The 25294-nt window shown below is 50.6% G+C and overlaps 1 protein-coding gene across 2 annotated transcripts in view; it reads right to left on the bottom strand.

Annotated features, from left to right (window-relative positions):
* ALOX5 (arachidonate 5-lipoxygenase) overlaps positions 1 to 25294 on the bottom strand; it is a 57190-nt gene that overhangs the window by 6585 nt on the left and 25311 nt on the right. For both annotated transcript variants that reach the window (XM_036828202.1, XM_036828203.1), the window contains exons 4-7: positions 22394 to 22516; positions 12178 to 12284; positions 10245 to 10417; positions 6014 to 6160 (exon numbers count right to left, since the gene is read on the bottom strand). In XM_036828202.1, coding sequence (XP_036684097.1) covers positions 6014 to 6160; positions 10245 to 10417; positions 12178 to 12284; positions 22394 to 22516 — 550 coding nt within the window. The remainder of the gene's footprint in view (positions 1 to 6013; positions 6161 to 10244; positions 10418 to 12177; positions 12285 to 22393; positions 22517 to 25294) is intronic.

Here is a 25294-nt window from a genome sequence, read left to right as displayed (position 1 = left end):
TCCCTCCTGGTTCCACCTGCTTCTCTGCTGCTGCTTTTCGGTCTCCCAACTTTCCTTTCCTCTGCTCTCCCCTTAAATGCTGCTGTTCCCCAGGCTCTGTCTTGGTGCTCCTGAATTCCCTTCTTGCCCTAGATTAGCAACTCCAGTTCCTGGGGCTCTAGGGCCCGCATGATGCAGTGTCCCAAGTCACTGTCCCTTGAGCCCAGCCCTGCGGCCAGGTGCCTCCTTAGTAGAGGCTGGCTTGTCTTTCCCTTTCCCGTTTCAACTCCACACTGGGGCAGGAGTGATTTTTTTTTTTCTAAAATGTAAATCACATCAGGTCAATCCTGTCTTTAAAAACACTCAGTCACCTCTTTGTGCCAGAAAATAAGGTCACCAAACTCCGTGATCTGGCCCTGACATATCCGCATTATCCAGCCCTTCCTGCTCAAGCCCCTGGTCCCTAGCTTTGTCCATGACAACAGCCCTTGGCATTCCTGGGGCTCTCCCCTAGTGCCCGGTGCAGCCTCGGGACCTGACAACCCGATGTCATGTGAGCCTGCAAGGTAGTTGCTGTCATGACCCCTCTTTCTGAGGAGGACACAGAGCCTGAAAGGGGTGGACACGTGGGATGAGAGTGAATTGTCCAGAACAGAGGAGGAGAGTGGAGGAGCCGTCATAGGAACTGGGGGCTGGGCCGGGTGTTAGACTCTTGCTGGGAGCAGTGTGGCGGGAACAGGGTGACCCAGGAGGAGAGCTGCCTGAGATGTGGAGGAGCCAGACCAATTTGGGTCCTCAAGGTCATGCTAAGTATTTTGGAAGGTAATTTCCCTGTCTCTCCCTCAAAAACAGAGATGAGGTCCAATAGAAATATAATGCAAGCCACATGTGGAATTTAAAATTTTCAGGTAGCCCTGTAACCAAGCAGGACCCTATGGGGGTCTTTCCAGGACAGATCCCCTCCATGTCCTCCGCCTGCCTCTTGTCTATAGAAAAACTTTAGCCTCCTAGGCCTTCCCTGAGTTCCAAAGAATAAATTTAATCAGAGAAGTGAGAAAATGCAGAAATAAGGGAAAACAGTCAAGCAAGATAAAATAATATACTTTAGCCATTAAAACAAAGTCAAGTCCCATGTAATTACATGGGACTGAGTGAACTGATGAGGATGAGTATAATTTTTGTGACTTTCTGTCTGAATTAAAAAAAAAAAAATCCCACAAGGACTCAGAGGCAAAGAATATACAAATCAATTTTCACTGCAAAGTAAAGGAGCTGTTACAGTGGAGGATTACTGGACTGAATGTCAATATTATGACATAGTATGAGTGTGTTTCAGGTTTGGTAATTGCAATCATTGTTGCTTTTGTTGTGGTCATCCATGTACAATGCTTGGTGTCAGTCTATTTATCTCTTGTAAAAATAAAATACAGTGTGTGTGTGTGAAAAACAAACAAACAAACAAAAAAAAACAAAAAACAAAGTCAAGGACCTTTAGTTCCTCCTCAAGGGCTATAGATAATATTCTGAGCCATACACTTTGAGCTGTTTTGCAGATACTGAAACCCCCAGCAGGTGGAAGAAATTAACTGTATGCTGCCCACAAGCACACAGACCCCAGACCAGTTGGAACCAGAAGGCTGATGCTGACTCCCGATTACCTCACCACCAACCAATCAGAAGAATGTTCATGAGCTGATCACACATCCCACAAACCCCCTCTCTCACCCTGTCTTCAAAAACCTTTCCCTGAAAGCCATTGGGGAGTTTGGGGCCTTTTGACCACTAGCTGCCTGGACTCCTTGCTTGGGGCCCTGCAATAAATGCTGCACTTTCCTTCAGCACAATCTCTGGAAAGGAGACAGCTGTGCAGCTGCACCAGCCACAGATCTTAACCTGAATGGGAACCTTGTTCCCATCACCAGCGGTGGGAGCATTTGTTGGGAGAGAGGAGCAGAGGCAGTCAGATGAGGACCAAGTACACACAGATAGATGAGCAGAACATCCCTGCTAGTGGAGGGCTACTCCTTTGAGGCCTGGATGGAAGTAGACGCGGATGGAAATGGTGCTAAGATACTTGTATATGCCCTTGACAAAAACCGAGCAAGAGGGTCAGGAAGGCTCCTTCCTGAACTGCTGTGGGAGCGATGGCGAGGTGGGGCTGGGGCATCTCTCCCCGTTTCAGGTGATGCATCTCAATGCTGTCACTGTGGACAGTCGCCTGGACAACCTGCAGCTGGTACCGTGGGGTGGGTGGCCCAAAGTCAGAGACCTCGAACAAGTGAAGGGAGCAAAGCTCATATTGGCTTGCAATTCAGCAGCTTCCCACGTACCCCATAGCGGAGCAGTTCCCCGTCCTGAATGTAACCCGGTACTATAACACCAACGGGGACGTGGTGCAAGAGGAGGAGACTCCCTGCACCTGCTACGAGCGCCGTTCCCCTCCCTGCGCGATGACCGAGAAGCAGCTCCGGGAGTTCAACATCAGGGGCCGCTGCCAGCTGGCTCGCTACTGTGGCTCCCAATGCCCGCGGAAGGACTGGTGCACCCACAAGAAGCACTGTGAGGAGAAGCTGCGCCCCTTCCAGCACGAGCTCGAGCCGGAGGCTCGAGCCGCAGAGCAGCAGCGCAGCGCCCGCGCTCTCGGCTTCCGATCTCCCCGGGACGCGGCGGACGCAGGCTGAGAGCCAGACCCGGAGCTGCTGAAAGAGCCGCTCCCGCAGCCGCGCAGCTGCCGGGGGCCCCTCACCGTGCACTGCCGCAGCGCCCCCTAGTGCTCACCTAGAGCAGAGACAGCCGGGAGGCGCCCGCCAGGACCCTTCTCATTGTCTCTATGTTAATTGTTCGTAAACTCATGTACAGTTTTTTGAGGCGGAGGACATGGGGGGGCGGGGGGGCTGTCCTGGGAAGGCTCCTTAGGGTCCTGCTCAGTTACAGCCACACTAATAAAAATAAAAACAAACGGGTGAACTTTATGTTAATAATACAATTTTACTCTACCCAATCTCTCTAAAATGTCATTTCAACATGTAAATAATAAAAATTCTATTTTTTTTCTCGTTCTAAGTCTTCGAAATCAGGTGTGTATTTTGCACTTCCAGAACGCCTTGGTAGGGGCTAACCACATCTCAAGGGCTCTAGCGCCGTGGGTGGCCAGGGGCTCCCACGCTGGACAGAGCGGCTCTAGACAGCCCGCCCCGGGCCTGCTCACCCAGGACAGAGCAGTGCAAGGAGGGCAGAGTTTGACCTTCACGATATTTTTGGTTGTTTGTTTGTGAATGCAATTAGTTGTCAACCTTTAAATATCAGTAATTGCACGTAAAAATCTGGATTAATAGGTTTTCTTGGAAAATTAGGAGGTCTGCGAACTCTGAAACCATGTTCTCACAGAACAACACTCCAGCCCCTTTTAACAGTCCCAGCTCTCAGGCTCCCCACTGCCCCACCTCTCCCCTGGCCCCTCCCCTAGCCCCTCCCCTGCTGCCCCGCTCAGTCTCGCCCCTCGTACTGCTGTCCTGCCCCACCCCCGTCACTCCCCTCTTATTGCCCTGCCCCACCCCTTCCCCACCCACCGCCCCGCCCCACCCAGTGCTTCGCTATTTTGCTCTGACTGCGCGGCCCCACCCACACCTGACTCTGCTGGCAGAGCAGGTAGGATGCCTACTACGCTCTGGTGTGTGCTCTGTGGCCAAGGAGACCTTCTGCTGCATGCTAGGGGCTATACTTGTACTATCTCATTTATCCCTCACCGTGGCCCTGCAAAGCAGGTATTCCTTGACATTCCCATTTTACATAGGGGGAAACTGAGGCTCAGAGTGGTTTAGCAGCTCTCCCAAGTCACACACTGGTAAACAGCTGAGCTGGGAAGGGACCCAGTGCTCTGCGTACTCCTTGGCAGTGCCTCTAGCCTTTCTCTCCACTCTCACTGCTTAGTCCAGACCCTCACTTGCTATCATCCGGAACTCTTACACCAGCCTTGCAGGTCGCTCCGATTTGGGCCTTCCCTCCCGCCCATTCTTCCCACCCTCCCCACTCCCCTCCAGGCTGTTAGTGATGCTGTGGAACTCCAGAACGCTTGGTGTTTTGTGTTTAAATTTTGGGAGCGGTGGTGATAAGGATGTAGCCTTTTGTCTCTGATTAGGAAAGATTGTATACTTACCGTAAAAAATTCCAATCATTACAGAAAAGCACAAGAGAGAAAGAAAACATTTCATAATCCAGCTTCTTTGCATATATGCATATTTGTGCAATTTTCCATATATTGATTAGCATTATAATAAAGTCTGTTGCTTCTTTCTTTTGCTCACCTGTGCCCCAGCCAGTTCCATCCCAATGTTCCCAACCTGGTGACCTGTGTCCTTCTGCGACTCCCCATGCCCACAAGAGTATCTGGTCACATCTATGGTGGGCTCTTTCCTTGCATTCAGTTGACATAGATGAGATCGTATAATCTCTACCCTGTATCTTGCTTTCTGCTGTTAACTCATTGTGGAACCCCCTCCAGGTCAGCTGGGATAGATCTAATTTATTGGTTGTAAAGGTGGCGTAATAGTCCATGGTCTGGACATAAAAGGTCTCTGGAGGACAGGCTGCTTCAGAGGTGCCTGCCAGTGGTGAACAGGGCTCCTAGCGCTGCTTACTTCTCCATCACTTGTCCCTTTACCTTTTGCATCAGTTTCTGAAGAATAGGGCTTCTTTCTGATAACAGGCCGGGAACTCCTTTGGAGGAGAGGTGCCCCAGAGACTGGGAGACTGGTGAGGCATGAACTTTGAAGCCAGACGGCCTGGCTCGAACCTCAGCTCTGCCGCTGACTACCCCTGTGCCTTGGTTTCCTTATCTGCTTAAAATGATCGGTAGCACTAGTGCCTGCCTCCTCACAGGGTTGTAGTGACAATTACATAAATAAAGGTAGGTCCCGGTCTGAAACCCCAATGGCCAAATGTTTCAGAATTCGGAATTTTTAGGATTTTAGCAGTGTGTACATTTCATTATGTGACACCTCTCTCCCCCTCCCTGGGTCTGGGGCAACACAATATTTTACACTCAAATATGTTAGTAGTTCTGCAGTGAAACATATGCATTTCATACTAAGTGAGAGAAAGCCTCTTAAATAGCCTCTCCTATTGGTTCAGTGCAAGCTTTGCTGCCAATGAATTTGCTACAAATTTTTGATAAATCTAAGAGCTTTAGAATTTTTTAGATTTCAGAATCCAAGGTAAGGGATTGTGGACTGTGTAGGCAAACCCTTGCGATAGCCTTGGCGGTTAACATCTGGCAAAACTAGCTGCTATTATGCCCACGGCACCCAATGCCCGGTTCACGGCTGACTCAAAGTACTGTTTGCTGAGTGCTTGTCTGCCTTCCCCGTGGGGGCCCCTGTGCAGCCTCCCCCGTTCATGGACCCACACCTCATCCTGGCCTGGGTGTGGTTTCCTGCTGTCTGCATACCAGCTCCCACAGTGTTGCAGTGGCCTGGTGCCTTGAGAAAGCAGATGCAGCCAGGAATGGGGAGAGATGAAGCTCTGTCCCTGCCTGCCTCTCCCCCAAACTGCTCCCCTCTCCTTCTCCATCGTCTTTGGTGGAGACAAGAACCCCGGGGCACACGAAGGGAGCATCTCAGGACTGGCACAGTTCCTGAACCCCATGGTCCCCCTTGGCAGCCTCAGCTTCCAGCTCATCTCACAGCTTCACTTGCCTGGGCTCTGCGGGCGTTTTGATTTGGGGCTGGTCAGGACGCTGGGGTGGGGAGCCCAGTATGCTATCCCAAGGCAGGTCCTCCTCAGAGCCAGGAAGTTCTCAAGGGTATCTTGGGGAGTGGAGCCCTTTCTGCCCATTGTGGTCAGCCCTCTCCAGGACTGGCAGGAAGCCCTAAGTTCCTGTTTTTCCTGCCTACCTGGCAAAGCCTTCAGCAGGAGACTCAAGGCAGAGCTGCCTTCTCCTCCTAGAGCTTTGGTGTTGCCACCCAGGAAGTCCTCCCTGAGCCCTGACTGCTGAGGGTAGAGCTGCCCGGGAAGAGAACAGGTCCCCTCAGCCTACCTGGATGGCAATGGGGACAATCTTGTTGGCCAGATTCTTGTACAGCAAGCAGATGGGCGCAGCCAGAAACTGCAGAGTGCAGGGGTCTGTTTTGTTGACATCGATGCCATCCAACAGCTTAAAGTCCACGACGAAGATGTTCCCTAGCTGTAGGAGGCAAGAGGGAATACATCCAAATCAGCTGCAGCCTGAGATGGACCCAGCAATCAGGCGCAGAGGGAGGGAAAGGGGGCTCTGGCTGCCCTGGCAACTCAGTGGAGTTCAGAATTTTATAAAGTTCTTGGTCCTCTAACTCAAAGGCTGACTGACATCAGTTTTCACAGGTTGCGGTGGGCTCAGTGAGGTGAAGGAATGGCAGTGGCTCTTCTGCACTTGCTGTACCCGAAGTCTGCCTGACTCTCGTGAAGGATGTTGAAAGATCACCCGGAGTGACACAGTTTAAGAAGAAGAAAGAAGACAGAGTTAATAGATGAGAGAAGTCAAATGCCAAGAGTGATGCTGCAGGACTCCACTTACAGAGATTTCAAAGCTGGGTAAACTCAGTGTCAGAGTCAGGACCAGGGTCACCCTTGGGAGGAGAGGTGGAAAGGGGGCAGGTTCGCAGGTGGGAGGCTCTGAGGGGTGGGGTCTACAAAAGCAGGCGTCCACCGCATCAGGAGGGGGTCATCAGGGCCGGGGGAGGTCTTTAGAGGTGGGTCTTCAGGGGTGAGGAGGTCTACAAGGGCAGGGGGGAGTCTGCAAGGGTTGTGTGTGCTCTGTGTCCTGGTCTGAGGCTGGTGGCACAGCGGGGTAAGGTGCAAATTCATTGAGCTTGCTGCCACTCCCGATTCGTGCCCTTTTCCGTGGATATCATACTTCAATATAAAACAAATATGCACCTGGGATTTGGGGAAGGTAGAAAGCCGCCCATCCCAGACTACACTTGAGTCCCCTAGAGGGAGCTTAAGCTGAGGGCCGCAAGGGCTCCTTTCGCAGGCCAGAGCTGGAAGAGTTCGGGTGGAGGACAAGCGGCGCTTTTTCTAAAGTCTTTTGTGTTTTAAGCTAGAAATGGAGGCAGGGGTTGCGGTCCGGCTGGGGAAGGGGGTCGGGTCTACAGTACGGTGGAGACTGGTCAACAGGTGCTCAAGTCAGTTGTACGTCCACGACTCTGCCTACAGAGGGCGCGCGGTGGCCACTGCGCAAGCGCTTGAAGGGACCAAGGCACAAGAGAAGCTCAAAGCCTGGCCATCATCGTCCTCCTTTTTTCGGATGCAGAGGACCCTGGCAGTTGTCTGACACCAGTGATGAGCTCCGAGCAGTCTGCTCGAGATGCATTCAGGGCAGGAGTGGGACGGGGTCGGGGAAGGAGGGGATGGTGCCCTCGGCCAGCCAGGGCAGAGGGAAGTGGGGAGAGGCTGCTTCCAGGAGAGCAAGTGATGGACCCTTGGGACACCTTGGCCAGAAGTTGGAGACACTTGGCCCGGTGGGTCACAGGGTTGGCTGGGCTTTTGTGATGGACTGGACAAATGGCCTTTCAGAGCGGATGTGGCCATCAGTGACCACTGCGCAGAAGAAAGGGCTGCCAATCAAATCTTGAGCGGACCCAGGTTGTTTAACTTGATGAATGAAACGCTAAAGGGAGGCCCTGGGAACCAGGGGACCTGGGATTTGGGTCTGCCTATGGGGCATTTTTCTGTTATTCCAGCCCACCTCCTCTATCTGGGCCTCAGTTTCATCCTTCTGGAAAGTGAGAGCGCCAACCCTATCTCTCAGTTCTGATATTCTAGGTTCTGCAGAAGATGTTGGTGGTCTTGCTTGTCTGGTATTCCTGTCCTCTCCTTTTGGTCAACATAGTCCATTCTCCTGGCCATAGCGATTGGTTCAGGGAATTATCTCACAACTCAAGCTGGACCCATGACACTTGCTGGAAGTGTTGGGAAACAGGGACTTTCTTTCTGGGATTGGGTAATGTTTGCTAAAATGGTGGAAGGTAAGTCTGAAGCTGTTGGTGGTCATCTTTACCTCCACAAAAGGACACCTTCCTAAGAAAAAAAATCCAACAGAGGCAGAGAATTGAGATATGGAGAAATGATGCCAGTGGATTATCTGAACCTTGGACCCAGCTATGCCTGAGCTAGTCGCTTTGCTTCTTCTTTTTTAAAAAAAAATTTACTTGTTTGGTTGCACCAGGTCTTAGTTGTGGCATGCGGGCTCCTTAGTTGTGGCATGTGAACTCTTAGTTGCGACATGCATGTGGGATCTAGTTCCCTGACCAGGGATCGAACCCGGGCCCCCTGCACTGGGAGCACATTGTCTTATCCACTGTGCCACCAGGGAAGTCCCCTCGCTTTGCTTCTTGCTGTTGCCTCAACCAATGCATTTCTTATGATTTTTGTGACTTGAAACTACAAAATCCTAATATAAAGTCTAAGAACTAAAACACTCTTGAAGAGTTGTGACGATGACTCAAAAACAACAGGGGTAGAATTTCTCTATTCATGTTGCAAAAAAATAATTGCATAGGTAAAGATTTAAAAAAAAACTTACGAGTTTTAGTAGGCCACAAACTTAATGTAGATCATGAGATGCTGCCAAAGAGAAGTAGCAGAAATGACTGTGGGAATTAAGAACCATATTGTAGGGGATGGAGCGACGTATGTGTAAGAGATAGGTGGGGGCTTCCCTGGTGGCGCAGTGGTTGAGAATCTGCCTGCTAATGCAGGGGACACGGGTTCGAGCCCTGGTCTGGGAAGATCCCACATGCCGCGGAGCAACTGGGCCCGTGAGCCACAACTACTGAGCCTGCGCGTCTGGAGCCTGTGCTCCGCAACAAGAGAGGCCACGATAGTGAGAGGCCCACGCACCGCGATGAAGAGTGGCCCCCACTTGCCACAACTAGAGAAAGCCCTTGCACAGAAACAAAGACCCAACACAACCAAAAAAAAAAAAAAAAAAAGAGATGGGTGGTGTGTGTGTAAGACTCCAGTCAATGGTGGCTATTGGATTATTGCTTCACCACCAAAACCACAGCTGAGCATCAAGACCATAACTCAAAGGAAAGACGACCATTGTGGTGGCAAGGACTCCTGAGTGGAGGCTGTCCCCCTGCCAGGGTGGCTGGATGCACAGATGGCAGCTCAGTTCCTTCCAGTTCTAGGATTCTCTGGCTTTTAAGGTTCAGTGATTCTCTGATTTGAAGTTTGAAACCAACAGCACTGAATCAGTGTTACTACGTCCAGCAATTAAATCTACAGGGGAGCACTGCTGTGTGTGCCTGTCTACGTGGGGACAAGTTGTCACCTGTCCACATGACCAGGTGGGGCAGGAGCCCTGCCTGGGGACTTCAGCTGGGCAGGTGGCCCTCCAGAGTCAGGTGGGCAGGGTGTGAGGGCTGGGAGGTCTGTCTACAGACGGCACTGACCATCGCTCTCTTTCTGGGGCCCCATGGTGAGCTGAGCAAGCAAGACAGGGTGACTGGAAACAGCAGAAGGCCGCCTAGACACCTGGGGCAGGTGGCAGGAGGCCTGGTCATCCTGGCTCTAGTGGGAATGGGCCAACTGATGGGAGACTAAGGGCAGTTCCCAGAGCCTCAAGCTCCTGGCGTGGAAGGCGGCTGACACCGAGTCCCACCAGAGGAGGAGGTTTGAACCCCTTTCTGTCTCAAGACTACATTAGTCTTGGAACTGGAGAGGGCTGACCCTGCAGACGAGGGCCAGGAGAAGGGCTGGGGAGAGGGTGAGGACAGAAGCAGAAGACCAACACTTCTAATTAGGAAGTCAAAAGTTCCATCAGTTTTCTCTTTTTTTTTTTTGATGCAAGGCTTGCTTTTTTCTCCAGTTTCTTCACCTTTGCAAGGTGGGTAACAATTGATGGTCCTGTGTGTAAAGCATCTCTCACAATGCCTGGCCCACAACAGGCCCTTAGTTAGAGGGAGCTCTTTTAATTATGATATTGATATTGAAAATACTGATATTATGCTCTAAGACCTGAGCATCACAGAGAAATAGCACTCTCAATTCCTCCACCTGTGCTGGACAAGACAGTTTTCATAAATGCTCAGGAAAAGGAAGAGGTCACTTCACTGAGGGCAGCCGATCTTGCCATCAGCCAGACAGATGAGCCTGGAGGGAGCAGCCTGGGGGCCAGCGAGCAATGGCCGGCAAGAAGTGGTTTCTGCCCAACAGAGTATGACCTGGCCATCTGAGCTGAGCCTCTGGCCTGGGGCCACCGTCTCCAGCCACCCAGGTTCTACCTCAACCTCCTGCTCCAAGGTGAGCTGTCGCTCAAGGCTGCACTCCACCATCTCTGTGGTAACCGGGAGATTCACTGGCAGCTTCGTGCAGCGCTGGATCAACACAGGGTTGCAGCCGTTCAGGAACTGGTAGCCAAACATTAAGTCTTCTTGCCAGTGATTCATAACCTGCTCTGTGGAGGAGAGAATTGCAGCTCAGCCTGAGTTCTGAGCCGGGCTGAGGTCTTCCTGATGCTAGCGGAGGGCCAGAGTCCTTGCCGGGTCCCCTCTCCCAGGCACTCACTGGACAGCCCACCACGCCCAACTGCTTGACCACTAGGTCAGGCCATGGCACCACCCCATCCTCCCTGAGCTGGCCCTTAGTGGCTCAGAAGGTTCCTGGGGAACCCCTGTCTCAAGCACAAAAACAAAAATAGACAAATGGGAGTGCATCAAACTAAAAAGCTTTCTGCACAGCAAAGGAAACAATCAACAGAGTGAAAAGACAACCTACAGAATAGGAGAAAATATGTGCAAACCATATATCTGATAAAAGTTTAATCTTCAAAATATATAAGGAACTCCTACAACTCAATAGCAAAAACACCAATAACCCGATTAAAAAATGGACAAAGGCTTTGAACAGACATTTCTCTGAAGAAGACATACAGATGGCCAGCAGGTATAGGAAAAAATGCTCAACATCACTAGTCACCAGTGAAATGCAAATCAAAACCACAATGAGATACCACCTCACACCTGTCAGGATTCTATTATTAAAAAAAAAAAAGACAAGTGTTGGTGAGGCCATGGAGAAGTTGGAGCCCTTGTGCACAGTTGGTGGGAATTCAGGATGCACAGCTGCTACGGAAAACAGTGTGGAGTTTCCTCAAAAAGTTAAAAATAGAACTGCCACATGATCCAGCAATCCCACTTCTGGGTATTTATCCCAAAGGATTGAAATCAGGATCTTGAGAAGATATCTGCATCCCCATGTTCATTGCAGCACAATTCATAACAGCCAAGATGTGGAAACCACCTAAATGCTCATCTACAGAGGGATGAATAAAGAAAATGTGGTGTATACATACAATGGAATACTATTCAGCCTTGAAAAAGAAGGACATTCACAATATGTGACAGCATGGGTGAACCTGGAGGACATGATGCTAAGTGAAATAAGCCAGTCACAGAAGGACAGGTGCTGCATGGTCCTACTTATACGAAGCACCTGAATTAGTCAAGCTCAGTAGAATCAAAGAGCAGCACGGTTCGGTGGCTGCTAGGGAGGGGCTGTGGGGAGTTACTAATCCATGGCGTGAAGTTTCAGTTAAGCAAGGTGAGTACATTCTAGAGGTCTGCTGTACACGCTGTACCTATAGAAAAAGAAAAAAAAAAAAAAGAACCCAGGTCCTTGTGTCCAGGAAGCAGGGGCCCTAGGATGAGGGAGAAGGAGGGGAGCGGGGGGCATCCTGGGGAGGAGTTTGTGAAGGCAGTGTTCCCCCTTGCTTGTTTCCTTAATGTCTCCTAATCTTTCTGTTGCTGTGTGGTCCTTCCTGTGCCATCCCTGGCAGTTAGGATGCTACTGCTCTACCAAACACATCCTAGTCCAAAGGAACCCACTGTTGCTTTCATGTAAATGCTTAAAAAACAAGCTAACGCCCGCCTTTTCTCTGTTCAGAAGCATCATAAATGATTGATTTATTTAAAGAAAAAGCGTTGATATTTGTGAGACTTTTGATGGTGAAATGAGGTTGAGGGTGCTCAACCCTGGACATCCAAGGAGGAGGAACCTCTGGCCATGAGGCTGATCCCCAGTGGAGCGTACTGTGTGGGTGCAGGCGGTGCTGGCCCGGGGGACAGCGAGGCCTCGTGCTGGAGGGGGTGGAGCAGCCCTTTCCCACGCCCAGGCAAGGCTCCCCAGCACCATGAGAGCCCCCAAAAGCACACTCACCAGAAATAGTGTTGCTGATCCTGACGAAGATTTTCTCGAAGTCAGCAAAGTTGCTCCAGGAAGACTGGAACATGTGCATGAAGCGGTTGATGAACAGGTTCTCCATCCTGCAGACCGAGACACGGCGGCGCCCTTGCATGCTCTGGCCTCACCTGCCCCCTGACAAGCCCCTTCGCACCCTGGTCTCATGGGGCCTCTAGGGGGCTTGAACCCAGGGCAGCTCCAAGGGGGCAGCTGATTGGCCTTGTGGAAACCAGGACAGAAACTGGCACCCGTGCCCATGCTCTTCCTTCTGCATTTCCCCTAAGAAAGAGACCAGTCGCCTGCCCTCGACAACAGTCTACAGTGCTCTCTTCCCATTCACATGGGCTCTGGTCTGTGCCTTCATTCATTCATTCATCAAACTTTTTGCTGCCCCCAATTGATGCAAGCTTCCAGGGACAGAGTGCCGTTATCTCCTATGTAGCTGCTCTCCCGAGTCTCCTGGATTTGGGGGGATAAGCAGTTTAGTGGAATTTAACCCTCATTTACTTTCTGCCTAACCTTGGCTCTTTGCCTGGTGCTGAGGAGGACATAGTTTCCAAATATTCATTACACAGGGAAGCAAAGTAACCCAGGACAGGAACTTGCTAAATTCAAAATGCAGGCTGCAGGCAGTAAGGAGTGAGATCTGAGTGGCCTGAGCAACCCCGGGGACTTCCTGGAGGAGGTGGGTGTGGGATGGGTCTGGGAAAGGTGGAAAAGGCGGGAAGAGGCTTCCCAGGCTTTCCTACATAACCCAAGCAAGGCACAGGATGGAGGTGTGGGTATTCTGGCCAGTGCTCATCGTGACAGCCTCTGCCTCAGTTTCCCTCTCTGGCTCACACAGAGCTGAGAGTGATGAGCAGTCACCCTGTCTCCTCCCCACCGTCAGTGCCCGCTGCCCAGCCCTCCAGGGTTCAGGCCTCCCCACTGGCTCCGTCTCTTTTATGTCCTGATTTGGAGGCCTTGGCATGCGTGGTTCCCTCCCTCTGGAACGCCCTGTGCCCCTCTTTCTTCTCCTCCTGAGCATATGGGGTGAGTGTATCTGGAGGGCTTGTCTAGTGAACCCCACTCCTCCTTCGATCTCACGAAGCCACCCCTTCCCCACACCAGGCTGGGCCTTGTGATGTTACCTCCGCAGCGCTGATAGCAGATTAAGCACAAACCCATTTATGTGAAAACCTGACTGCTGCCTAAGCACCAGGAGGGCAAGGGTGGGTCTGCATTGCTCCGTGAGGCCCAGGCTCCAGGTACTGGAGGGCTCAGGCAGCCTTGTCATTGACTGAGAGGGGTAGTCAGGGGCTTGGGGCGGGCGACCTTGCCAGTGCTCCTCCAGTGGGCTGCCCACCTCCCCCCACCCAAGGGTGCCTCCCCCAGGAAGCATCCCTAATGGTGAGGGCCCAGCACCCTCCTTGCATTTACTCCTGGGGCAGTGGGCTGGCTGGGCGCTGAGCGTGTCGCAGGAAGGTTTGGGAATCCTGAAGCCTCCTCACGCCTTCCCTGTCTCAGCAGAATCAAAGGACTGCGGTTTGGGTGTTTTGTCCGGAGTGAACCTGGCTGATGGGGACAGAGGGCTCTGTACAGCATCACAGGGGAGCCACCTGCGAGCACGCATGAGGGCAGCAAGTCCTAGTGACCAAAGATGGGGACTCAGCAGACAAGCGGGAGATGCTGGGGCTCCTCCTGGCCCTGACAGGCATGGGAAAGGCACCTGATGCAGAAAATGACACACCTGCCTGAAGACTCCCTTGCCTCAATTTAGCAAATGCTTCTCTCCTCGGTACTGGCTGCCTGGGGACCTGGTAGCCCACACTGCTCGAGAGAGGGTCCAGGAGGCGAATGCCCTCTGTGAGTTGGAGGAACCAGCTGCTTGTGGGTTATTGAGATGCTGTGAGGCCTGGAAGGTGCTAGAGCACAGCCTGGGCTGTGGGGGCTGCACACAGTAGGTGCTCAGCGTCTCAGAGCTGGAGAAGAACGCTGGCATCATCCTATCTGGTGTCATCATTACTTTTATCCCAGCCCCTCATGGGGAAGGAGGAGCTTTTACACACACACTTGTTTTACACACATGCTTGTTGCGGCCTCACCACTGCTAGGCTGGCCTCCGGGAGTGCTCCCAGCTATGCTTCTACCAGCCATGCTACCTCTTTCCTCACCCAGCACCCCAGCCCTCCTCCTCCACCTCCCTTGTTAGCTGAGTGTCCTGGGACAGAAATCCTTGCTAAGGTGGAGGACCAAACCTCTAATGACCTCTGATGTCTGAGTGTGGAAAAGGACTTATTTCTGGGAGAAGAGGGGCCTTCCCAGGCCTGTACAATCCTCACAGCCCTGAGGGTGGCCCAGCACCAGACGGTGCCCGGGAAAGAGGTCCTGGACCCCAGGGCAACTGTGGGGAACTGGGAGTGAGGCAGTCCCATGTGGGTCACGGTCTCCCCGGCTGGGTCTCTTTGACCTCAAAACAGAAGGTTGGCACCGAACACAGGGTGGGGTGCGGTAGTACTCAGGGGAAGCCACAGATCCAGGAAGAAGTGGAGTTAAGAAGAAAATATGTGAAAGTCATCTAGAGGCAAAATATTGCTACATACTTATAGACAACCGGATACTAGGGACTTTGAAAATCTGTTATCACACAAAGAGGAACCTGTGGCCAGTGAGGGCACCTAGCTCATTTGAGGTCACACAGCCAGGTAACAACATGGTCAGGTAATGGCACAGCCAGGTAACAACAGAACCGGGTAAAGACACAGCCAGACGGGAGTGCATACTGAGCCGCTTGCTGGCCTGGGCTGGGCACCCGCTGTTGGCCCTGTACTGACAGAGAGGCGGGAGCTCCTGTTTCCTCCACTTCCCCTGCCCCTTTCCTTCTTCTAACAGCTTCTCCATTTCCCAGTTCATGGTTTTGCTCTTTGGGGTGCGGGGCAAAGCTTACTGAGGAGGGCCCGCCTTGTTCCAGGTGGAGCAGGTGACTTGGAGGAAACGCGCCGGTTACCCAGAAGTGGTGCGGAAACGGAACTGTCCCAAGGTGGAGGTTCCAGGGGGAAGGCCTCTGATGATCTCATCTCTGAGTTTCAGTTTTCCACAGTAAACGCTGGCCTGGGTCTGGGTTGGATCAGGGACCTTCAGGGCAGAAGGGCCACCACGCACAGGGTGGGTGCCATTTCCCTGTCAGACCACTAGGGGGCCGGACCAGGGGGTCTAGGAGCCACCAGCTCCTGTGCTGGGATCTGGACACAAGAATCCTGGGTGGGGCTGGGAGTCCATATGCAAGGCCAGAGAGGGCAGCTGAGATGGATGCAGGTCAGCCAGAGTGTTAAGGGCCTAGCCGAAGATCCCAGCTCCATCTCTTCCCAGCCATATGGCCTTGGGCAAATCCCTAACCTTCTGTGCCTCAGTTTCCTCATCCATGAAATGGGTACAGTAATTGTCCCTGCCTCACAGGGCTGACATGATATATAGAAAGCACTGGTTTGTAAAATGAGTTCAACAAATATTAGCGACTAGTCCATGATTATCACTTACTGTTAATATTAACGTCTGCAGCCTTAAGCCGTGGTGTTCTGGAGGGACCAGTGGACAAGTTCACGATCCAGGCTACAGCACAGAACTTTGCCCTCTCCCGCCTGGGGTCCTTCTGCTTAATTCACTCATCCCTTTCTTCCTTCACACTCAGTTCACCTAAGAATCTGCGTCTGGCTCCTCTTTACTTCCTCTCCTCTCTGCCCTCCTTAAGTGCTCTCACCCAGGGCACTGTGTGTCACATCCTAGTGGCTGTATCTAAAGAGTCAGCTCTAAACTCCCCTGATCTCGCTGAAGCATCTGACAACCAACCCCTTTTTCCTTGACACTAAAATGCTGACCCCCATGGACTTCATCCCTGCTTCAAACCCCCATGGTCCTGCACTGCCCCCCCCCCCCCCACCCCCAGTAAAGGCTGGGATACTTGCCCAATTCTCTGCATTGGCAGCCTCAGCCCCACTTCCCTACACAGGCCCCCACTCTGGTCCTCCTGGATCACGGAGTTCTCACCGCCCTGAAAGACATCCCCTCCACTCCTCCAATCAGCGTGGTGAACTCCTATGCATCCTTCAAGACCCAGGTTGGGCTTCTCTCTTAGAAAGCTTTTTTCTGATGCTGCCTCCTCAGAGCTTCCTCCCTGCCTCAAGTTTTCCCAGTGCTCTTTTCCAAAGGAATATCTACCACATAGTATCGTGATGAGCTGTCCATAGCTTGGTCTCCACTAGACTGTGACCTTCTTGGAGCTGGGACCAAGGGACCACTTTTGATTCATCTCAGGCCCCCACCCCCAGGAGCTCAATTTGCATTTGTCAAAGGACAAGCAGCAGGTAGCCTCCTCTGGGCCAGCTCCCGTGGGGATGGAAGAAGCCCAGAAGAGCCAGCAAACAGGCAGTGACAGAGCCTGAGAAGGCAGCTCCCTGGCCAGTCTCCTTCCTTGGGCTCAGGAATGAGGACAAAGTCCTCCCAAGCATCCAGAATGGAGATACTAGATACTAGGTCTACAGTGTGCTAGACCTCACCACAGCGGCACTGCCTACAGGAGTTCGTTTAAATCTCATAACAATTCTAGCGGTTAGGCAGCACCAGCCTCATTTTATAGGAAGGAAACGGATCAAAAAACTTAAATAACTCTCCCAAGATGGCGTAGCTAGAGTCTGAAACAATCGCTGCTCTCCAGGCTCTAAATAAGGTGACCTTTTGCTTTTAAAGGGTAATTAGAGATGAGTTGATACTTGTTGCTATACTTTTAGTAGATTAATAGGTTTTTTCCCCCAGGAAAGCAAAGTATAACCTTGCTACCCCGAGTGTGGTTGGTGGGCCAGCAGCATCAGCACCCCCAGGACATCAATAGAAATGCAGATTCTCAGGCCCCACCTCAGCCTTCCCTAATCAGAAGCTCTAGGGGTGGGTCTCTATGTCCAGATTCTAACAGGCCCTCCAGGGGATTCTGATGCAAGCTATAACTTGAGAACCATTGCTGGAGAGGTTGCAATGTTTTCCAAATTAATTTAACTATAAAACAAACCCTTTTTAAAGGAAACATTACTTTATGATTTGTGTTAACTTATACCTTTATTTTATGATCCATTTTTAACAAAAAACTGCTACTTTAGCAAATATAAGTAAAAATTTCCAGGTCTGTCTAACTTTTAGGTGGGAATTCTTTTCCCCCTACATTTTCCCCAACAAATTTATTTTCCAATGGGACACATCTCTGATTCTATAACAGAATTCAGTATGGGTAAATAGGGTTGATAGACAGACATACAGGGATCGGTTAGAACAAGGAGGAGATGACTTTGACAATTACCAAGAAGATCCAAGGATTTGGGTAGCATTCGTGAAGTTAAAGGGGAGAATCCTATTTTCTGAGCGCTTTGGTGATGTGGAGCCAACTTGTTTCTGAGCTGGGGTGGCAGTAGGAGGGTGTGGGGACTTCTTCCCGCAAAACTCCTGGCTTCGGCTTCCAAAGTCAAGAGACCAAGCTCCCTCAGCGTCCCTGCTCCCGTGCCATCATCTCTCCCTCTCTTGCTCTCACCCAGCCTCAGACGGCCTCGCCCCAGCCCTCACCATGGGCAAGGAAGCCCATCTTTTCTCTCTAGCTTCCCGCTCTTCATCTTGGGGCCCTGCTCTTTCCTTCTCTATACCACCAGCTCCTTTCAAAGAGCTACCGTACACGTAATTTTGTCTGACCTCACGCAAGCAGTGGGTGACTGGTCTGTGGGGCTGGAGCAGGGGTGGGAAGAGTTACTGCCTTCAGACCACACTCTTCTCCCTGTCCCCCAACAAAGCCTCTATCTGGCCCTCGACCCCCTCTCCCCCGTCCCTTGCAGGGCTCCCAACCTTGCTTGGCCTCAAGGCTCCCTGAAGCCTCTCTGCTTAGCCCCGGGCCTACCCATCCCACTCTACCCTTGGCCTCACCGTCGAAGGCCGGACAGGGCTCTGAACAACAACATGCCCCCAGACTGGACTCATCTTCCTCCTCACCACGTCTTGTCCAGCTTTCCTTTCTGATGACCACCCCACTCTGCCTATAAGCCAGATGCACAACGTCAAGGGTGCCTTGGGTTCTCCCCTCGGCCTCTCCCCATTTTGATCTGAATTTCAACTGGATCCCGGGGCATCCATACCACATCCCGAAGTCCTCCCTACTCTCCCGTTCCCTGTCTTTGTTCTTCCCCACTGCTGGGCTCGCTCATCTGACCCTCAAAGGCTGCCAGGTCAAGCTTCTGCAATGCGGCTCTGATTTCCCTCACCTCTCCCTGTGTCTCATCCAACACTGCAAATCCAGACCCCAAGGAGAAGGATGCGCCTCCAAGGAGCTGCCCCCACCTGATCTCATCTGATGAGAAATGTCCGGTGGGTGAGGACCCAAGCACCCTGGTCTGGTCACCTCTCCCGAACTCAGTCACATTTCCGCACTGTTCTCCTCTACTGGGAAGGAAGCTCTCTTTCTCAATTTCCTTTGAAGAGAACATTCCCTTACCAGTCCCGCCAACCTCCTGCAATCAAAGCTCCAGGCTGCAAACGGTGAGTGGTGATTAAACAAACAAGCTACTCCTCCTTTGATGACACCATGAAATTTCACAACCCACTTGGTCCTGTGAGTAGGCCCAGCCACACCCAACCTTTACACGTGATGGTCCCTCTGCCAGAGCACCCTTGTCCTGCTTCTCCAGGCCCTCAGCTGTCTGGTTAGCTGCAAGGCCAGGCTAGGTGTCCTTCTGCCGTGAAGCCTTCCTGGACCCCATAATGAGATAACACCAAACAGAGGAAGGGTCCCTCTATGAGCCCTTGAGGGCAGGGGTCGATCTGAGGGAGCAGGTGCTCAGCAGGTGATGATGGAGAAGTGGGTCCTGGCTGGCCTGACCTCATTACTAGGAATGAATGAAGACTAATGCTGTCTTTAGGGAGAACCTTCTCTGTGCAGGGTTGACATATGTGCTTCCTTAATATTCTCACAACAACCTGGAGTGGGAGCTATGGTCTCAGTTTTTAGATGAAGACACCAAGGCTCAGAGAAGTTCACCAGCTTCCTTACGCTCACCTTCCACTGGCCCAGAGCCCTCTCCCGTGAATCCCTCATCTCCCAGGGTGGGGTCCCTCTGAACTGCTTCCCTGAGGCCCAGTCCCCTTGACTCAGGCTGCATCCTCCTCAAATGCAGAGGCTGTGTCTCTTCTCTCCTTCTTAGGACCTCATGGTCCTTGGTTCACTGTGCCAACAGAGCTGGTGCTCAGCTGACCACCCCAGCTGGGCTGTGCCAGGTGGGGCTGAGGGTCCATCTCAGGATTTCTTTGCTCTGGTCCTGCCAAATAGTTTGCAGCTCAAGGGGCCAAGTAACATGGAAGATGTGGAGAAAGATGGGTTATGATATTGCTGGAGAGATGGTGGCCTGTGTGGTCCGTACTGGGGAGCACAGGGGAGGAAGCCTCCCTCAGACCTAGGGCTTCTAGGAGCTTCTGGGAGAAGGGGCACCTCACTCCAGTCCTGAAAAATGATGAGTTGGACTTGGCCAGGCAAAGAAGGGAAAAAGGGCATTTGAGGCAGAGAAAACAGCGAGGCAAAGACAAGGGGACACGAAGACCCCCAGCTCTGGACACACATGGCTGGGGTGTCCTGTGCATCTGGGGGCAAGAGAGAAGGCTGGGCAGAGACCCCTGTAGTTGGGGTAATCACTGAAGGATTTTAGGTAGGGGAGTCAAAGAATTATATTTGCTTTGTAGAAGGAGCCTCCAACAAACTATACATGCACTTGAGAATGACCTTCCAATTTCTGTGTGGGATGGAGCCTGGGGAAGCAGGTAGAAGAATGTTCCTGAACATTCCGGGGAGACATGGCGGAGCTGGGAAAGGAGGACATGCACACTGAGGCCCAGGGGATGGACATGATCCCACATTCACCTGGTTGGAGGATGAGGCCAAGGGAGGCACCAAGGCCAGTGGTTTCAATCCTGGTTGCACATTAGAATCCCCCAAGGAGCTTTTAAAATATACTCATGCCTGTGCTGCAAATGCTGGCTTAACAGCCTGGCTGGCGTGAGGTGGCATGGAGTCTTAATATTAAATGCACAGTCAGGACTGAGAACCACTGATCTAGGATGCTGTTGGCCATGATGGGGATACATGAGAAGGAAAAGGTAAGTGTGTGATTCTGTGTGTGTGTGTGTGTGTGTGTGTGTGTGTGTGAAGTGAGGGCCTGTGAGGTGGCCACAAAGGCCACACTCAATTCATTTTGACAGGGTTTACTGAGCACCTATCCTGTGGCAGCTGCTGTGCTGGGATCCTGAGATAAAAGATGACAATGACCTAAGGAACACTGAGCAGACATAAAGAAAGGCACAGCCTGGCTTTCACTTCACCATCCCTCCATCCACCATCCACTATCCATCCCTCCACTCACCAACCATCCATCCATCCATACATCCATACATCCATACATCCATCCATCCACTCCCCCACCATTACTAAGCAGAGGTGGCACTACTCCCCAAAGCAGTATCATCTCCTCTGACCTTGCTGCCTCTCTATCATTATCATTTTCTCTCCAAACTGCCCCTTTCACAAGGGCCTTCTGTCCTTCTTGTATCATCCTGGTCTGGGCTCTGGTCTCCTAAAGCCACATGCCTTTGACTCAATAATGCCAACCCCTGGGTAGGAAATGAGACATATGATTGCCCTGATGTTTCCAGGGAGCCAGATGTTGGGTACTGCTGCATTACTAATCTAGTGGTTTGGTTTTAATTTTACTCTCCATTTGATCTCAATAGTAGCAGGGAAGAAAATCCCCAGTTTTGAACCCCAATAGACCTGGATTCAAATCCTGGTTTTGCCAATTCCTGCCGAAATGACCTTAGGCAAATTCCTTGACCTGGACCTGGCAGAGCCTCAGTTTACTTACCTGGAGATGGTTAAAAACAGTACCTATTTCCCGGGGTTGCTTGAAGGTTAAAACAGACGATTCTATATAGAAAGCACCCACACCTACAGCCTGGCACTTAGTAGAGGCTTATTAAGTGTCAGGCCCTTATTATTTCCTCCCTCCCATGGAGATGCAGCCTCAGGGAGACAAATGCATCCCAGTCTCTGTGATGTGAGGGGATTCCCTGCGGAGTCTGATTGTGAGGCTGTGCGTGTGTGTGTGTGTGTGTGTGTGTGTGTGTGCGCGTAGGGTTTTTCGCAAATGTTCCAAAGAGGAAGGCCTGAGGGTGTGGCCTCCCACCCTTTCTTTACAGAAGTTCGACCAAATGAGGCAACTTCTTGAGTGGAGCAGCTATGCAACTAAGCAAATGCTGCCGCAGAAGCTAACTGGGTTAGTGCTTCTCTACCTGTCTGCCTCCTGGTTATGCCAACCCAAAGCCAGGGCCCACCCTGGGAGACTCTCACCCTGGCGGTAGGGGGTGCCGGGCACCGGGAGGTGCTGAAGCTCCTCAGGGCTGTCCAAGGCTTGGTCAGGTTGCATGACCACGGATTTAGGGTTTTCCAAATTTGCATGATTGTGAGAATTCCATAAAGTATCAGAGTACAGATTCAAATGCCCCTCCACTAGCCCTGAGGTAGGGCTGGGGCTCCATGTTGGTAATGAGCACCCAGGGAGTCTTTGAAAACCGTGTAATAACTCAGCCGCCAAGAAGGAGCACAGAACTCGGATCTCTGCCGTTTATTAGCAGGGGCTACTGGGCAAGGTATTGTACTTCCTTATTCCACATATTCCTCAACTGCAGAATGGGGATAAGTGCCTGCCTCGTGGGGTTGTAGTAAAAGACGAACGGGGATGCATGTAAGTGATCAGCACAGGCATGTTGGTCATTATTACTGCAGTGCCCTGCCAGCTGGGTGACAGCCTGGACACTGTCTACCCTTGAACTGGCCCAAGGGGAGATGAGCTGTGGATGGGGATGGGGCACTCCAAGTAAAGACCTCCACTCTGGGCTGCAAACAGCTGTTTGGTGTCTGGAGTCCTACAGTCTGTAAATTTGTTTAGATACAGGTTTCCCTGTGATTTGATTGGGCATTAAGGATCCATGCTATTGCCGAGATATAATCAAACGATTTGGGAAGAGTTGCTCAGCTGAGCTGATCCCTCAGCCCAAGGCCACCACAAGGGGAGGAGTGAGGGTCCCATCTCCGGCCCCAGCCGCTGGAGGGCTGCCCAGCATCCTCGAGTTCTTGAACACTTACGCTTTGGAGTAGTTCAGAACAAAGTCTACTCCCTTCTCACTATCGAACTGGATATCTCGGGGTAAATCCTTGTGGCATTTGGCATCGATACTCAAGGGGAAGCCAGGGGTCCACTCCATCCATCTGAGCGTGAAAAGGAAGGAGAAGAAAACTGGGTTAAATGTCTGGCTTTTGGGCTGGCCCCTCAGGCTGAAGGCTGTCTGTGTGGTCTGAGGATGTGCCCATAAGGTCACCATGTTTTAGCTGAGCGTGTGCCTGGCGAGGTACTGGGATGCCTCCCAAGGTCTGGTGGCCCCCCACCTTGCTGTGCCCTGAGTCTCACAGTGGGAAGCCTGAGGTTCCCTAAACCTGAAGCTGGGCTTACAGCAGAGGGCTGGTGAATGGTAGGTGCATACCAGTGTGTACAGAGAGCATCAGAAGACCTCATTTATTTGAGGTGACATTCAAGGGCGATGTCTCCCCAGCACAGAGCTGCCTTGCTGGTCACTGGAGGTGGAAGTGGTTGAGGCTGCCCCATCACACTTGACCTAGACATCCAACATCCCACCAGCTTGGTCAACACCCCTGTATTGTGTGTGGTGGTTGAGGGAAAGGGGACAGCCGTCATGCCTTCCCAAAGCGGGCACGAGTCAGCAAGGAGGTTGGGTAAGGACCTCCGGGCACAGACTGATGTCAATAGCAGGTTCAGAGATTGTTATAATCAAAACAGCTCCCCTCAAAGACAGGCCACGCACTCTATCCCACCAAAATTTTTAGAGCCTGGTGTCCTTAAAATTTATCCTGTAGCATTGGGCATTTAAGTTTGTTTTTTGTTTGTTTTTTTAAATTTTACTTTTCTTTTTGTTTATTGAAAAAACAAACCAAACCAAACCAAACCAAAAATCTGTTAGTTTCTTTTAGGGTGGGGAGAATGATCTTTTATTTATTTAAATGATCTTATATTTGTTTAAAAACCAAAATTTACATTCTGGGATTTCAGCTTTTCCATTTGTATTCCTTTTTAATCTAATCTCTCTTATAAGAGGGAAGTAAAACACTGAGAGTTTAGGTCATTAAAAAGTCTTAGGACATGGAAGCAACCTAAATGTCCAACAACAGACGAATGGATAAAGAAGATGTGGTCCATATATACAATGGAATATTACTCAGCCATAAAAAGAACAAAATAGTGCCATTTGCAGCAACATGGATGGACACAGAGATTGTCATACTGAGTGAAATAAGTCAGACACAGAAAGACAAATATCATATGATAGCGCTTATATGTGGAATCTAAAAAAAAGGGTACAAATGAACTTATTTACAAACAGAAGTAGAGTCACGGATGTAGAAAACAAACTTATGGTTACCAGGGGATGGGGTGGAGGGATAAGTTGGGAGATTGGGATCGACATATACACACTATTATATATAAAATATATAACTAATAAGAACCTGCTGTATAGCACAGGGAACTCTACTCAGTACTCTGTACTGGCCTATTTGGGAAAAGAATCTAAAAAAAAAGGAGTGGATATATGTATATGTATAACTGATTCACTTTGCTGTACACCTGAAACTAACACAACATTGTAAATCAACTATACTCTAATAATTTTTTTTTAAAGTCTTAAGGCCCTTTAATATCATCTTGTACTTTTACTGTCACAAAAATTCCACAATGTTTCTTGAGGTATCCTGTTGGCCCAGTAAGCCTCTCATTAGTATCATTAGAGGTGAACAGGAACTGTATATGATCACTCTTATGATCACTCAAAATGCATTTTGAAAAGCGTTTTCTGTTGTATAGAACCTACATTTCTTGCTGTTGGTTTACTAACAACGTTCTCTTTTCCTAGACATTAAAAAAACCTTCTATTTTTGTTGTCTGTATTAACACCAATGCTGGATTAACATTAACCAGGGTAAAAATGTGGATGAATGCACAAACGTCAACTAATTTATTGATTTTTTCCCCTTTGTTTTAGAAAATGATTTAAGGTATCTCCAATACATGTGTAAAATTGAGGCAGTCATCTGGTAGCCCCACTGGTATTAACTGTTGATTACTTAATTACTGCTGGTCAAATCAATTTAAATATTCCTGACCATCTTCTAGCCACTGAGAAGTAGGGCTCTAATTAATTTGAAGAGCTGAGTAGAGCTGGATTTTTTTCAGTATGGAAGCACTGAACCCAATGAGGAGAGATGGGCCAGCAAATGCATTCATGTTTTCTTAAGGGTAGAGTTTACTTGGAGCACATTTCCTCAAGACCCCACCTTCCTGCTGACCCCCAGCCTCCAAAGTGCCCCACCTCAGGAGGTCAGGAGACAATGGCCTCTCACTGCATGGAGATGGCACAGTTTGCCAGCTAGTTTACTACTGGCACCTGAAACCAACACCTATGTTCCTTCCACTGCAGGCACTGTTGCCTGAGAGGCCTGACAGGCCGATCTGCACAGGGGCCAAAGGCCTTCATACCCACAGATAAATAGGCAAAGAAAAAAAATCATGCTCCACTGGGAAGACCAAACTGAACAACCAGGCAGAAGGAAGGAAGGAAGGAGTAGAAAGGACATTTAATTTTAAAAAGAGAGAGAGAGAGAGCGAGAATTCTTAAGGAGATGCAATTAGAATCTAAAAAGACTTTCTGCAACCACAAAACATGATTTCGGAATTGAACATTCCATAGAAAAATGGAAAAAAAGAGTAATAGTCACTGTGAGATCTGATTGGTCTCCTGGAAGACAAAATCTGTTCATTCAATAACTAATTATTGAGTGCCTGTCATGTGCCAGACACTGCTCTGTGACAAATGGAAGGAAATGTAACACAAATACACAAAGAAGTGGAAGTCATGGAAGAAAACATAGGAGACATGAAAACCAGATATAGAGGATTTGATGTGCAGAGAGAGTTCC

This window comes from Balaenoptera musculus, chromosome 16 (genome assembly GCF_009873245.2).
Source record: "Balaenoptera musculus isolate JJ_BM4_2016_0621 chromosome 16, mBalMus1.pri.v3, whole genome shotgun sequence".
NCBI lineage: Eukaryota > Metazoa > Chordata > Mammalia > Artiodactyla > Balaenopteridae > Balaenoptera > Balaenoptera musculus.
The sequence above is the reverse complement of the archived record's forward strand: the minus strand, read 5'-3'. Positions and strand labels throughout refer to the sequence as shown.